General features: G+C 41.6%; 1 protein-coding gene across 1 annotated transcript in view; it reads right to left on the bottom strand.

Moving 5' to 3' along the window:
- Positions 1-704: 704 nt before the first annotated feature.
- Positions 705-13,189, bottom strand: part of GABRA6 (gamma-aminobutyric acid type A receptor subunit alpha6) — a 31,549-nt gene continuing 19,064 nt past the window's right edge. Inside the window, exons 9-10 of the mRNA XM_080995268.1 lie at positions 4,607-4,870; positions 705-795 (exon numbers count right to left, since the gene is read on the bottom strand). Coding sequence (XP_080851394.1) covers positions 745-795; positions 4,607-4,870 — 315 coding nt within the window. The 3' untranslated portion in view covers positions 705-744. The remainder of the gene's footprint in view (positions 796-4,606; positions 4,871-13,189) is intronic.

Genomic DNA, 13,189 nt, shown 5'->3' with positions numbered 1-13,189 from the left:
CCCTAGGCTCTATGGTTTAACCCACAGCGCCACCCGCGTCCCTATCAAAAGTTATACATCACCTTAAAAAAATCTAAAAGACCTTGACTTAAGCAGGGTACATAAAGGATGTTAAGGTGTTATTCTGAGTCTGGTTTGCTCTGTTATAAAATGCTACCGTCCCTGGAATATTTAAATACAGCATTAGCTCATGTTTTCCCATTTAACTTGGTGGGACAAAGGCTGCAGTCCTGTGCACATTTACTAGTCTTATGCACATTTACCAGGGAGTAAGCTAAATTCTGCAGGACTTACTCATGAGTAAGTGCTCATAGAATCAGGTTTTAGGTCAGCTTAATTACAAGTGTGCTTGTCTGAATTTTTTGGTTAAGTGGCAGCCTCTCACCCTGATGTTTGTGCCAGTATTATTCCACCTACCATGCTATGCAATTTGATACATGGCCTAGAAAAGCACCTTGTAGGGAGCAACAATTTGAGCATAAGTGAATAATTAAGCCCAAGCTTCAGCCCTGAGCTATTTAGAGAACGAGCTAAAACACAAAGGGAATCAATAGAAGGGCTTGTTCCAGTGATCACCCTCCATGGGGTACATACTTTACATGGATTGTGCCAAGAGTTCATAGTGATGTCTTCAAACGCTGAAGTATTTTACATTCAGTGACCAGAGCCCCACAATTGTCTTTAGAACCAGTCACTTAGCCCGGTGAGTCTTTTGGTCCTTTGTCACACCTGAGTTTGCAGCCATCAGTTGGTTTGATGGTCATTTCGAAGATGCATTGCAGTAGGTTCAAAAAACTGAAAGGAAAGAGTCAAAGGAAAATTCAGTAAAATACTCCCTACAGGGCAGTCAATCAGCAACATGGGTGCTATTGATTTTCATTTGTCTCAGAAGACCTAAATCAGCAGCTTATTGTATGGAAGAATCGTAGCTGACGTGACTCAATAAGGCCCAATATGAAGTGTGCATGGCAATGACTCTCTAGCTATTTCTTTTCTACACATTCCCCTCCCACCTGCCTAGTAACTGAAATGTAGCTCCATAAAAGCTTACATGTGAATCATTCTGAAGTTCATGCTTAAAAGTTTTAAGAACTGTGCCGTTGTCCACATGCCTTGCTTTCAAAGCACATGGGGGAAATGGGTCACCTGACGTCACTGTGATGTCAGGTGAGCAACCCCACCAACCTGTCAAACATGGCCCATTAGGGGTGGGGGAGACAAGAATCCAGCCCATCAGTCAGATCCAGTTCTCCACCTCAACACAACTTTTTTATTTATTTTATTTTTCATCTTTTTGAAACAAAGAACAAACAAGTACAGTGGTACCTCAGGTTACAAACAGCTCAGGTTACAAACACTTTGGGTTACAGACTCCTAACCAGGAAGTAGTACCTCGGGTTAAGAACTTTACCTCAGGGTGAAAACAGAAATCATGCGGCAGCGGTGGTGGGAGGCCCCATTAGCTAAAGTGGTACCTCAGGTTAAGAACAGTTTCAGGTTAAGAACGGACCTCCGGAACGAATTAAGTTCGTAACCAGAGGTACCAATGTATATGTTCCATTGTCATTGTGCTGGCATCCATCTTCCTTGGAAGAAAATGAAGGAGTGCGCCTTTGGGGGTGAAGTCAAGCTGTTGAGAGGTTGCAGAGCCTGATGTGGCTGTAGAGACCGATGTGGGAGAGACATGTTTTGTTGCAGCTGGGGCAGATGAAGATGTCCAGTTGTGCTGCTGCAGATGCACCATGTAGTTTCTTCTCTCTGCATTCCTCCCAGCAGATATTTCATTATCATTGTAAATTAGACAATATACCGTAGGTATACTTATACTTTATACTTAACAATGCTCTGTGGCTGGTTGTTTCAAATAAGAGTGTAAAATCCAGCTTCCTACTATTCCTGTGTCATTGGATTTCCTGTTCAACAGGGTCCATGACCTTCCCCCCCCCCAAGCTTAATTTCCTTTTCTTTTCATCACATTAAATAATATATTCTTCCTCCTCGGTGTAAGGCTTTCCCTCTCCCCCCACTTTTCCTTGTACTCATAACTTCCTGTTCTCTCAAACCATCCTTTATCTAGCCTGTTTACTCTTTTACCCATCCTATCTTTCATTTTTCCTTTTCTGACCCTTCTGTCTGCTCTTGAATTCCTCTTTCCACTCAGCCCCCAGATTGCAGCTCTGCCTCCCTGGGCTCCTGTCTCTCCCGCCCAACAAAGCATACAGTTACAGTGTGAAGTTTATCTTCAGCAAAACATTAATCTTATGCTTTTTTCTCAGAAACTGTGCTGTTGATAAACATTCTGATAGTGAAATTCCCTGGCATCCTAAAAGCTCAGCTAAAGATCTGGGTAAGTGGTGGCTTGAAGACTAAAATATTCATTTGTCTATTTAAAAAAATGTTTATAAACTTTTTTATTTTATTTTATTTTTTTGTAGCAAATCTTCTTGGAGTGAGAGAATCTATTTGTGGCATTTCCAAAAATTAATGTTCTTTTGTCCCTAATTCTACATTCACACAGGCAGCTTCTTTAATGGAATGGAAAGGAAAATCCTTACTCCATCAATCTCTGTACTCGGCTTGTGACTGTCTGTGCTAGTTTGCAGAGTGGTAAATCCCACTGTGATTACCAGAAGTGTGTGTTTGCATTAGATAAACTACGAAATATATGGCATTCGTCCAAAGTCATGTGCGTATGATAGAGAAGCTGTGTACTGCAACATTCCATCTAAATTAATTGCAAATTGATCTTGCGTAGAAGGGGATGTCTGTCCTCTTAAAACAATGATATTAATACTTTGATTTTGCAAATTATAAACATCACCAGGCATGCTTCTGCAATTAAACATCTGTCAGCATTTCAGTGGTAAACCCACATTTCCCCATGGCAGCAAAACCTGACTTTCACAAAGTGCTGTAGTCTAAATACCTCCGCTTATAATTTTACCTTGGAGATTGTGTTTTGAATTTGTCACTTTGCCCCAGATAAATTACACTTGAAGAAACACTATGTGGGATTCTTAAACCACACAACCAACCAATTACTCCTCAAATAGAATTCTTTTACTGTGCCTGAAGATCTAGGCTACCACCATACAGTTAGGAAGCAACTTATTTCCCCAGGAGTCGCTATTCCTGTTTGTGGGGAAACATGATTTAGCTTCATAGATAATTTCACTGTAAGTAGATTTTCAGTTTTAAAATGCCCACCCCATATCAGCCAAATATATTATAATATTTCATTGCCAGGCATTATTATTATTTATTCCTTGTGAACAGGGGTAATGCAACTAGTGGAGCTAGTAGGCTGTTTTCAAATATAGCTGGATGCTTCCTAATGCTTTTATTATCACATATGAAGAGTCAAATGACATCAACAAGTTCATAGGTGATGGTAATCATATGAGGGCTCAAGGCAGCAGACTGTTCTATCCATCCTAGGGGCAGCCAATATGATGCACTGTAGATGTTGCTGTGCTACAGCCCCCATAAACATTGCCCTTTGGCCATCTTGCCTGGATGGAAGTTTGGAGACCCAACAACATCTGAAGGGCTCTACATTGATTACCCCAATTCAGCCCATCTCCTGGTCAGATTAGGTGGTGACTCCCAAAGCAAACCACCAGGTGTTCATCTGGCTTTAACTTCTGAACAACCATTGCATTTGTATTGCCATCATTTGCCACTTTTAAGTACTGTTTGGTGGAAAGGCAAGATACAAATTTAACAAACAAATACAAAATAAACATATTGGCTTGGATCCTAAAGAAAAGTTAACTTGAGGAAGTTTACAGAAGGCAAGTTCTGTATCCCATCCTTGTCTACAACCCCACCCCACCCCATGCCCCATTATTCAGGAGAGGCCCCAGACCCTATAGAGAGGCTGAAAGGGGTGTTGCAGAAGAGAAGGAATGTGAAACTTTCTTATCTTAGGAGTCAATCTATATTCTCTAGCGCTGTCTGTCTGTCTGTCTGTCTCTCTCTCTCTCTCTCACTCACTGTGTAGGAGAAGGAACTCCTGCATGAGCCAGCTTGCCCAGTCACTTTAATAGAAAAAGAAAATCCATACTTGCACCCTCCCTTTTCATGAATTGATTTTTCCTCCATCAAAATGAAAAGTAAATCCCTTTTGGTCATGGCCTTGACCATGACTTTAAGATACCAACTACAGTAAGCCTGCAAGACAAAGTTCTCCACTTCTCATTTATTTAATTCCATCCACCCAGCAGGTTTTCCTTGCTTACCAGGCTTTGGGAAGGAGGTGTGAGGGCTCTGGAAGTGTCCCAGAGGCTGGTAACGAAGGCACCTCCTCACTTACAGGGGTCTGGGAAGGTCGAGGGAGGGCTCTGGGAAGCTCTCAGGGGCCTCCCATGACCTTCTCAGATCACAGTAAGCAGCAGTCCACTTTGTGGAGGCAGTTCCAGGGGTTCCTGACTTTCTGCAATTTGGCCTTTGTGCGTGGACCCCTGGAAGCAAACTCTTACAGTACTTGTACAGTACTTGTGGTGGGCCCATGGTATAGCTATTCATTCAAAAATTTCTCCTTTAGTGTTAAATTCAGCTCAATACAGATTCAGGTTTCATATTGCTGGAGAATACTGCTACTCACTTCCATAGTGTCCTTTGAAAGGTAAACCACCCAGTATACCAGGTTGAATCCTGCAAATGCCACTGGAAAGAGGATCCTGGAGTACTGATCTATTTTACTCGTGCCTCCAATTAGTGGTGGTGGCGGTGGTGGTGGCGGCGTAGTAACAGATGTCTGTTGACTTTGAGATGCACTATTGGACAACATGCTTGTTTCGAGGGATTGATCTGTTTGAGACGTCATAGAGTTGACTCGCTTCTTCAAGTTGCAGTTGGAGTCGGAGTGCTACAAGGAGAAATATAGTTACGACACCGTTTACAAGAAACTCGGCTCTGTGGTTTTATTCACCATACTTAATATTTAAGAATATTAAATTCTTGTTTTCCCCTCTTCCATTTTTTAATCATTCTCCCACCCCCTAGCTGCTCTAAAATCAACATGAAACAAACAAGCACAGAAACACTGGAAGTCATTGTTGTCACCCTTGAAATCTATGTATCTGCATCTTATCCCTCTGATCTCCATTCTTTGTTGGCAGGTTATATTTGGTGGAATGCTCTGACATGAAATGAGAAAACATCCTTATAGAAGAATCCAGAGACGACATATTTTGTTGCGTGTATGTTTTAAAAAAGGAAGATTGGAAGAAAGCCAACAACTGTTTTATTTCTGTAGCGAACTGCACTTTCCTCTAATAAACTGTAATTTTCCAAGGACAAATTCAAACATCAAATATTGCATTCACTTAAAAACTGAACCAAAATGGTCTCCATATGCTGTCCCCCTCTCCTATAATTTCCTAGCAACCTCTCCTTTCTGGACTTGAAGAATACTTTGCTCTCTCAATTTCCACCTCTACTAAACGCAAATTATTATATGGCTTTGTTTTCCACATCTCGCTATGGCCTGCAGCATTTACAACAGCAGTTTGGGGCTAATATATTTAAGAGTCATTTCATGTTGTGTGTCACCCAGCAAGGATACATAATTGTGTGTGAGTGTCTGCAAGGGAGGCTTGAGGACAAACACATTTAAGAGTGGAAGAAACCAAACGGAGCCTCAACGCTCACTACTGAGGGGATACAGTCACGGATGCAAGCAGGAGAGTGAAGCTTTCGGTTCAAAGCAATGGGAGCCCCAACGCTGGTTCTGGGCTAAGTGCTTTCACATGGTTTTGCTCTGCATTGCCAAGTGTTCTTCATAAACTAGAAATGTTTTGGAAATTTTGCCAGTCTAAATTTCTCTCAAGATTCTGGATTATATGATCTTATTTCTGAAGTGAAGCCAATGCAGTCCGGGTTCTCCTTTGTCCCACTGTTGCCTTTTCAAAATTTGCAAACTGCACAGTTTGCCACAGATTTCAGTTCCTTTGGTCCTCTCTTGGGACATCCCCCTCTCCCTTTCTCTGTATTGATGATGTGCACATGGGCTTTACAAAACACTATTAAAAAGCAGCTGTCAGCAGTTTAAGGATTACATCAAGATTTGCTTTGTTCTATGTTTTACTGATGTAGAAAGGATAGTTGTATGCTTCAATGGTCAATACAATCTGGATATGAGTGTATAGTTATTTCCATTAATATATTATCATCATCATCATCATTATCATCATTTCTATACTACTTTATAATTTTAAGAAAAAAGTTCAAAGCGGTTTACAAACTCCACTGGTATGGAGGACTCCCTGGTCCTGAATAGGGTAACTGTGCCCCTGAAGGACCAGGTGCGCAGCCTGGGAGTCATTTTGGACTCACAGCTGTCCATGGAGGCGCAGGTCAATTCTGTATCCAGGGCAGCTGTCTACCAACTCCACCTGGTACGCAGGCTGAGACCCTACCTGCCCACGGACTGTCTCGCCAGAGTGGTGCATGCTCTAGTTATCTCCCGCTTGGACTACTGCAATGCGCTCTACGTGGGGCTACCTTTGAAGGTGACTCGGAAACTACAACTAATCCAGAATGCGGCAGCTAGACTGGTGACTGGGGGCGGCCGCTGAGACCACATAACACCGGTCTTGAAAGACCTACATTGCTCCCAGTACGTTTCCGAGCACAATTCAAGGTGCTGGTGTTGACCTTTAAAGCCCTAAACGGCCTCGGCCCAGTATACCTGAAGGAGCGTCTCCACCCCCATCGTTCTGCCCGGACGCTGAGGTCCAGCGCCGAGGGCCTTCTGGCGGTTCCTTCATTGCGAGAAGCAAAGCTACAGGGAACCAGGCAGAGGGCCTTCTCGGTAGTGGCGCCCGCCCTGTAGAACACCCTCCCATCAGATGTCAAAGCGATAAATAACTACCTGACATTTAGAAGACATCTTAAGGCAGCCCTGTTCAGGGAAGTTTTTAATCTGTGATATTTTACTGTATTTTTGGTTTCTATGGAAGCCGCCCAGAGTGGCTGGGGAGGCCCAGCCAGATGGGCGGGGTACAAATAATAAATTATTATTATTATTACATTAAAACATGAAATAAAACAATCCAGAATAAAACATTACTGGAGAAAGTCAAATATAAAGTTAATATTCCAAGCAATATAATTAACAAGAAACAAAAATATTATCTTACCAATTTAAAAATAAAGCATTGCAAAGGAAATCAACTACAGAATGCACACTTAATGCAGCAAAGTTAACTATATATATATATATATATATTGAACTTTTCATAAGAAAAGCCCTTTCCCACCATGCAGCAATCAGCACTGTGTAAAGTGGGGAACAGTGGAGGAGACAGGCTGAGGGTGGAATTGAGGCACATAGGCTTTTCCTCTGCAAAACCTCCCACTTCACTAACAAACATATCTCAGAACCAAAATAATCTTCCTAGGCCTTCGCTGGCTGTGGTGCAGACTCATGGTGGCAAACTCATTACCAAACAGAGATGCAAACTTTCCCACAGGGAAAAAGAATTAACGTAACATGTTAATTGCATTAAATGTAAGCACACTTTTCAATTATTTAAATGTATGCAGATTTTTAAATTGAGACTGAAAAAGGAAAACAAAAGACCTAATGCAGCTGTCTCAGTAGCAAAAAAAATGGGTCTGTTCTTAGACAGGTCTTTTGCTTTCCTTAGTAACGGCCCACATCTCTACAGGGAAGACCTCTTTGTCATACACAGGCCATGGTCATTGATAGAGAAAGCTGGCACATGATGGGATTATTACCAAGTGATCTGTTTACCTGAATTGGCCCTGGGAGAATATTGCAAAGCTTATGAAGCTCATCTCCACTGTGATTCCCTGCCAGTGATCTGATAGTGTGATACAGTGATAGCACCAAGCGTTTCCATTGCAAAAGCAAAAGATTCATTCCGTGCTACACAGCAAATGCCACTGACAACTTAAGATGGTGTCCCTTTACCTAGTCCACTCCAACTCCATTCATCCCTGCCTGTGGAACATACTAGCAGGGGCTGATAGAACACCAAAGCACTTGCCAGGTTAGAGAAGGCCGGCTTAAGTGCTGTGCTTAAGCACTGGCTCCACAGTTACAAATTAGCCATCCAGGAGGCAACCCTGTTCTAAAATATCCATTGTATTATTGCATCTTTGGTTAGAATATTCACATAAAGAGGTACAGTGGTACCTCAGGTTAAGAACTTAATTCGTTCTGGAGGTCCGTTCTTAACCTGAAACTGTTCTTAACCTGAGGTACCACTTTAGCTAATGGGGCCTCCCGCTGCCGCCGCGCGATTTCTGTTCTCATCCTGAGGCAAAGTTCTTAACCCGAGGTACTATTTCTGGGTTAGCAGAGTCTGTAACCTGAAGCGTCTGTAACCTGAAGCATCTGTAACCCAAGGTACCACTGTATATAGAACATGAGAGTCTGTCTCTCCCTCTTTATCCATACATGAAGCCTTCACACTTTTGAAAGTAGAGATGGAGCTTCTGCTACAATCCTCTTTCTCACTGCACATATATTCACTCATGCGCTACAGACTGCCATAATAAAAGGAGGTACAGAAAACACAAGGATATCTTCATATCCCAGCAATCCTGAGACAAACTCCCAAAAAGCTAAGCTAAGGGGGGGAGGATTGGAGAGAGTTCCCATTTCAATAGCAACTGGCAGCACCTCCTAATAGAGGCCTCTTTCAGAAATGGAATGGAAATACAACATTTGGATACATGCACAGGATCCCCAGTGATGGGGATAATTGGGTGTTCTCCCATCGTATTTGATTTTCAGAAAGAGAAGATCTTCTAGTGACCTACTTTTCTGTAGACCAAACAAACTCAGTCACTCCTGCTCCCCCCCACCTCCCCATTCTAAAATGTCCATTTCTTGAATCGTCATTCCTTTGCCACTCACATTATAACCCAAATAACTGGCAGGGAAAATGCTTTGCAGAAGGTTCTAAAGTCTACATGTACATATATACGATGGGGCTCTGCCTATCAGGAACACAGATGTCTGATTTTCTATTTTCCCTCCTACACAGCAAGCCGAAGACAGATTTAAAGGGGAGATCATCCACAGATGTGTCACAGAAGCAGAAAGAGGGTTATCCATGTCCACTTGCACTAATCATCATAATAATCCTGCTCTATAAATGGAGTCTTTGAGCCACTGCTTTCAGTCACAGTCACTTTCAGATTTGGCTTGAGGTGCCTTTGCTTTATGAAAGGAATGAAAGCGCTGCCGCCTGCCTTATTAGAATCCTTGTCCCTTCTGAACAGAGTTACACCGCATGCTAATCGCAGCACATGTCACACACAGGTAGGCCCAGAATTCTGGGGCCTTCTTCCAGTTCTGTTTATGATGGAGGGGGGAAGGGAGGGGGGTCAACAATGTCAGGATAAGCAGGAAAGCTTTGGACCAAACCCAGTCTTTCACGTTCCAACAAAAATTCAGAATGGATATCCACTTCTATTGCAAAGACTGCCCGTGCCATAACAGCAACTACAGATGGTTTCTTAGTGGGAATTATTTCTAATGGATGAAAGGAAATCTCATGGACACTGGGTCAATTCATATATTATATAAATAGTGACCCTTACTTTCATCCATGGCAGTTAAGCTGGGGTGTTAGTGTTGGTTTTAGCTGTTAAGTGTTCTCAACTTGAATTTCTATGAGATTTTATATTTCTTCTTAGTATGCTAATACTTTCTCCAAGAGGGCAATAAATTTGAGCACATTTCTTAGATATGTCTGAGTGAAGATGGGGGCTTGAGGTCTTAAAATGCAGCTACTATACTTTATTGCATTGCATTCTGCTAACACTTGTACTAACTTATTTTGAGGGTATTGTTTATTCACCCTGTACTTTAAAGAGGCAATTTATACCTACCATTCTATATTTCTGTGGAATACTTTCAAGGGGTATTCATATTAAAATATCACCAAATTGTGTCCGCTTTGTGCTATGGATATTTGATTCCTGCTATCAGTGCAACTTGTAGTCAGGCAGTCACATAAAATGAATACTTCTCTATGTTCCTAGATGCCATAAAAAGTTTACACCAAGACATCGATATAGTTATTATTTCTACTTTCCATATATCTGCGAATTATGTACCTTAGTGGCATCTCCAGTAAAGTTAAAAGAAATCAATTACAATAACATCAAATTGGCAGTCAGGAAATGGACCTCTCTTATTTCCTCTGTAATGTATTAGATTCAGGATATAGGTGTTTGATGTTGTAATGCTATTGTGGGGAAAAATCAGATTATTACCTTTGCTCAATATGCATGCTTCACATTTAACAAGCAGATATATCACTAGAAGAGCCTTTTGGCATAATTGCCATAGATTGCCAATAGAGTTCCCATTCTTGCAGTTCTTCTTAAAAGAATAATGTACAAAAAATACAATTCCCACCTCCTAATCCATTTAACTAGCTTACGGCAAGAACTGCTTCCTGTTCCAATTGCGATGCCAGACCTCAGTTTGGGATCAAAATATATCTGCAATTTATCTCCAGTGTCTACAGGCTACCGGTTCACACTCAGCTACTCCTACTGTCCAAGATGACTCAGCCAGTAGAGCATGAGACTCTTAATCTTAGGGTTGTGGGTTCAAGCCCCATGTTGGGTAAAAGATTCCTGCATTGCAGGGGGTTGGACTAGATGACCCTCATTGTCCCTTCCAATTCTATGATACTAAGAAGCTTCCTAAAGGTACCCCTGCCCGTACGGGGCAGTCGTGTCCGACTCTAGGGTTGTGCGCCCATCTCACTCAAGAGGCCGGGGGCCAGCGCTGTCCGGAGACACTTCCGGGTCACGTGGCCAGCGTGACAAGCTGCATCTGGCGAGCCAGCGCAGCACACAGAACACCGTTTACCTTCCCGCTAGTAAGCGGTCCCTATTTATCTACTTGCACCCGAGGGTGCTTTCGAACTGCTAGGTTGGCAGGCAGGCGCTGGGACCGAGCGACGGGAGCGCACCCCACCGCGGGGATTCGAACCGCCAACCTAACGATCGGCAAGTCCTAGGCGCTGAGGTTTTACCCACAGCGCCACCCGCGTCCTAAGAAGCTTCCTATATTTCACTAAATCTCTCTTCGTAACAGCAAATCCTCTCCTTTGGTTCATGTGACTGATCAGATCAGCTTCACAGATTTAAAAATAGAATTCCTAGTGTGATGGCATAATATGAAATGGAGCTTCCAGCTCTCAGGCCTTGAAGTCTATCTCCATTCTCCCACCTTTGGAGGTTGGTTGGGAGGGTAGTGAGTTGTTTTCTGACCTTTTTAGTGTTCATCTTTTAGTCAGGTGAATAGGATTTGTTCTTTTAATATCATTTAGGTATTGTGTTTTACTCCTGTTTTATACATCTGTAACGCATTTTATGCTGTAAGTTGCTTTGGAGCAGTCCTGCTTGTGAAAAGTGACAAACAAATTTAATAAATAGAAACAGAAAATAAGGGACTGGCTAGCCTGGGTAACTATGCATTTTGGCCGATTTGGAGGCTGCCATTTGCTGCACCTCCTCAGGCAGTATAATGTCACAAGATGGCACTGACATTGGACAATGTGCGATGATAGCCCTGGAGCCTCCAGGGCGATAGGACCACAGGTCTTTGTGCTTCAGCAATTGTTACAACTGCACGTACATGGATAGCTAAAGCTGATATTACCCATATTCAGTTAAACGGAAATTGCTGCAGGTGACAAATATTACCATTAAACAGCATGAGTTCTGTGAAATTGATATCATTACAAGAACACAATCTAATCAAGCAGTCTGGAAGTTCACAAACAATGGATGGTGGGTAATATCCTTCTTGGTCTCCAGTATTTAGTAATCAGAGATATACAGGAATCCTATTTTTAATGTCGTGTAGCTAATAATCATTGATAGATTATTCCTCCACAATGGTCTCAGGTCTCATACTATTAGTGGCAATCACAGTATCTTAGAAGAACTGAGTTTATATCTTGATTTATGTTGAAGATATAATTTAATTGTGTGTTGCATGAAAAAGTGTGGCCTCCTTGTGTGCACTCAGTCTGTTGGCAAACAGGTGCATTGAATGCCCTGAGCACCAGCTCTTAGAGAGGGTTAAAAGGAGAGAATCTCCCTTTACCAAATATCTGAGCAGCACTTCCCACATTGTGACAGCCACACTTGGAGATTACAACTGGTAAAAGAGAAAGCCTCTCTATAGGTGGGTCCTATCCCATGGAAAGTCTCTCCATCAAGAGTCATCCCAACAATAAACCATGCCAGCAATAAAAGACTGACTAATAATATGAGAGACAATCACTTAAATGATATTATTGTTATTATTGCAACATTAATATCCCACAGCACTGCTAATTTATAAAACACGTGTTGATCTTCTTCTTCTTTTATCCAGGCCTGTTCCAGAATTCTATTCAAATCTCCAGTCTAAATTAATTAAAGGACAGCCTACATTCATTTTTCTCTCTCCCTCTTACCCATTATCTGCTTCTATATTTGGGAAAGAAACTTCTGCAATTTGGTCTCTTGATGCTATTAATGTCAGTAGCACTAGCAGCAGGAGATATATACAATCCTGGCAGGTAAAAAGCTTTTCCATGCGCCATTTAAAGATGCATTATCTCCCGATGTCACTGCAGTCTCATGGAAGCAACAGATCAAGATTTGCACAGACACTAGTCAACCTGATGCATCACTTGCTGGGTTGGGTTCCTTGTTTTACTTGTTTTTAATGAGTTGTTATGTGTATATATACAGAGAATGTAAATACAGAATGTAAATATAGGACAAATCCAGCAATTTAAATGTAGTATATTGTCTGCTACCAGTATTACTGTGAACTGTGTGCTGCAATTCTAAGAGGAACTGAGATATTCCTTCAATGTTCTTTACTTTCACAGTTGCTCTATTTTAATATAGTCTCCTACAACTATAATAACACATAGCTCAGATCGAAATCGGATTATAAGCAGAAATATCTATTGTGCAAGAATGAAATAGAAAACATTTGTTTGTTCATTTTTGTTTTTAAAAAATCCCCGCAAACAGGGATATATATATACATATATATATATACATATATATACACACACATATATATATATATATAGTTCCACCTCTCCTTTTGTAATTCACTGTTCTTGATGCCAAAACGTTTAGTCCATAGAAAGTGAATATATTCTGAATTCCCAAACGTTCT

Source organism: Podarcis pityusensis (genome assembly GCF_964106645.2).
Source record: "Podarcis pityusensis genome assembly, chromosome: 2".
NCBI lineage: Eukaryota > Metazoa > Chordata > Lepidosauria > Squamata > Lacertidae > Podarcis > Podarcis pityusensis.
The sequence above is the reverse complement of the archived record's forward strand: the minus strand, read 5'-3'. Positions and strand labels throughout refer to the sequence as shown.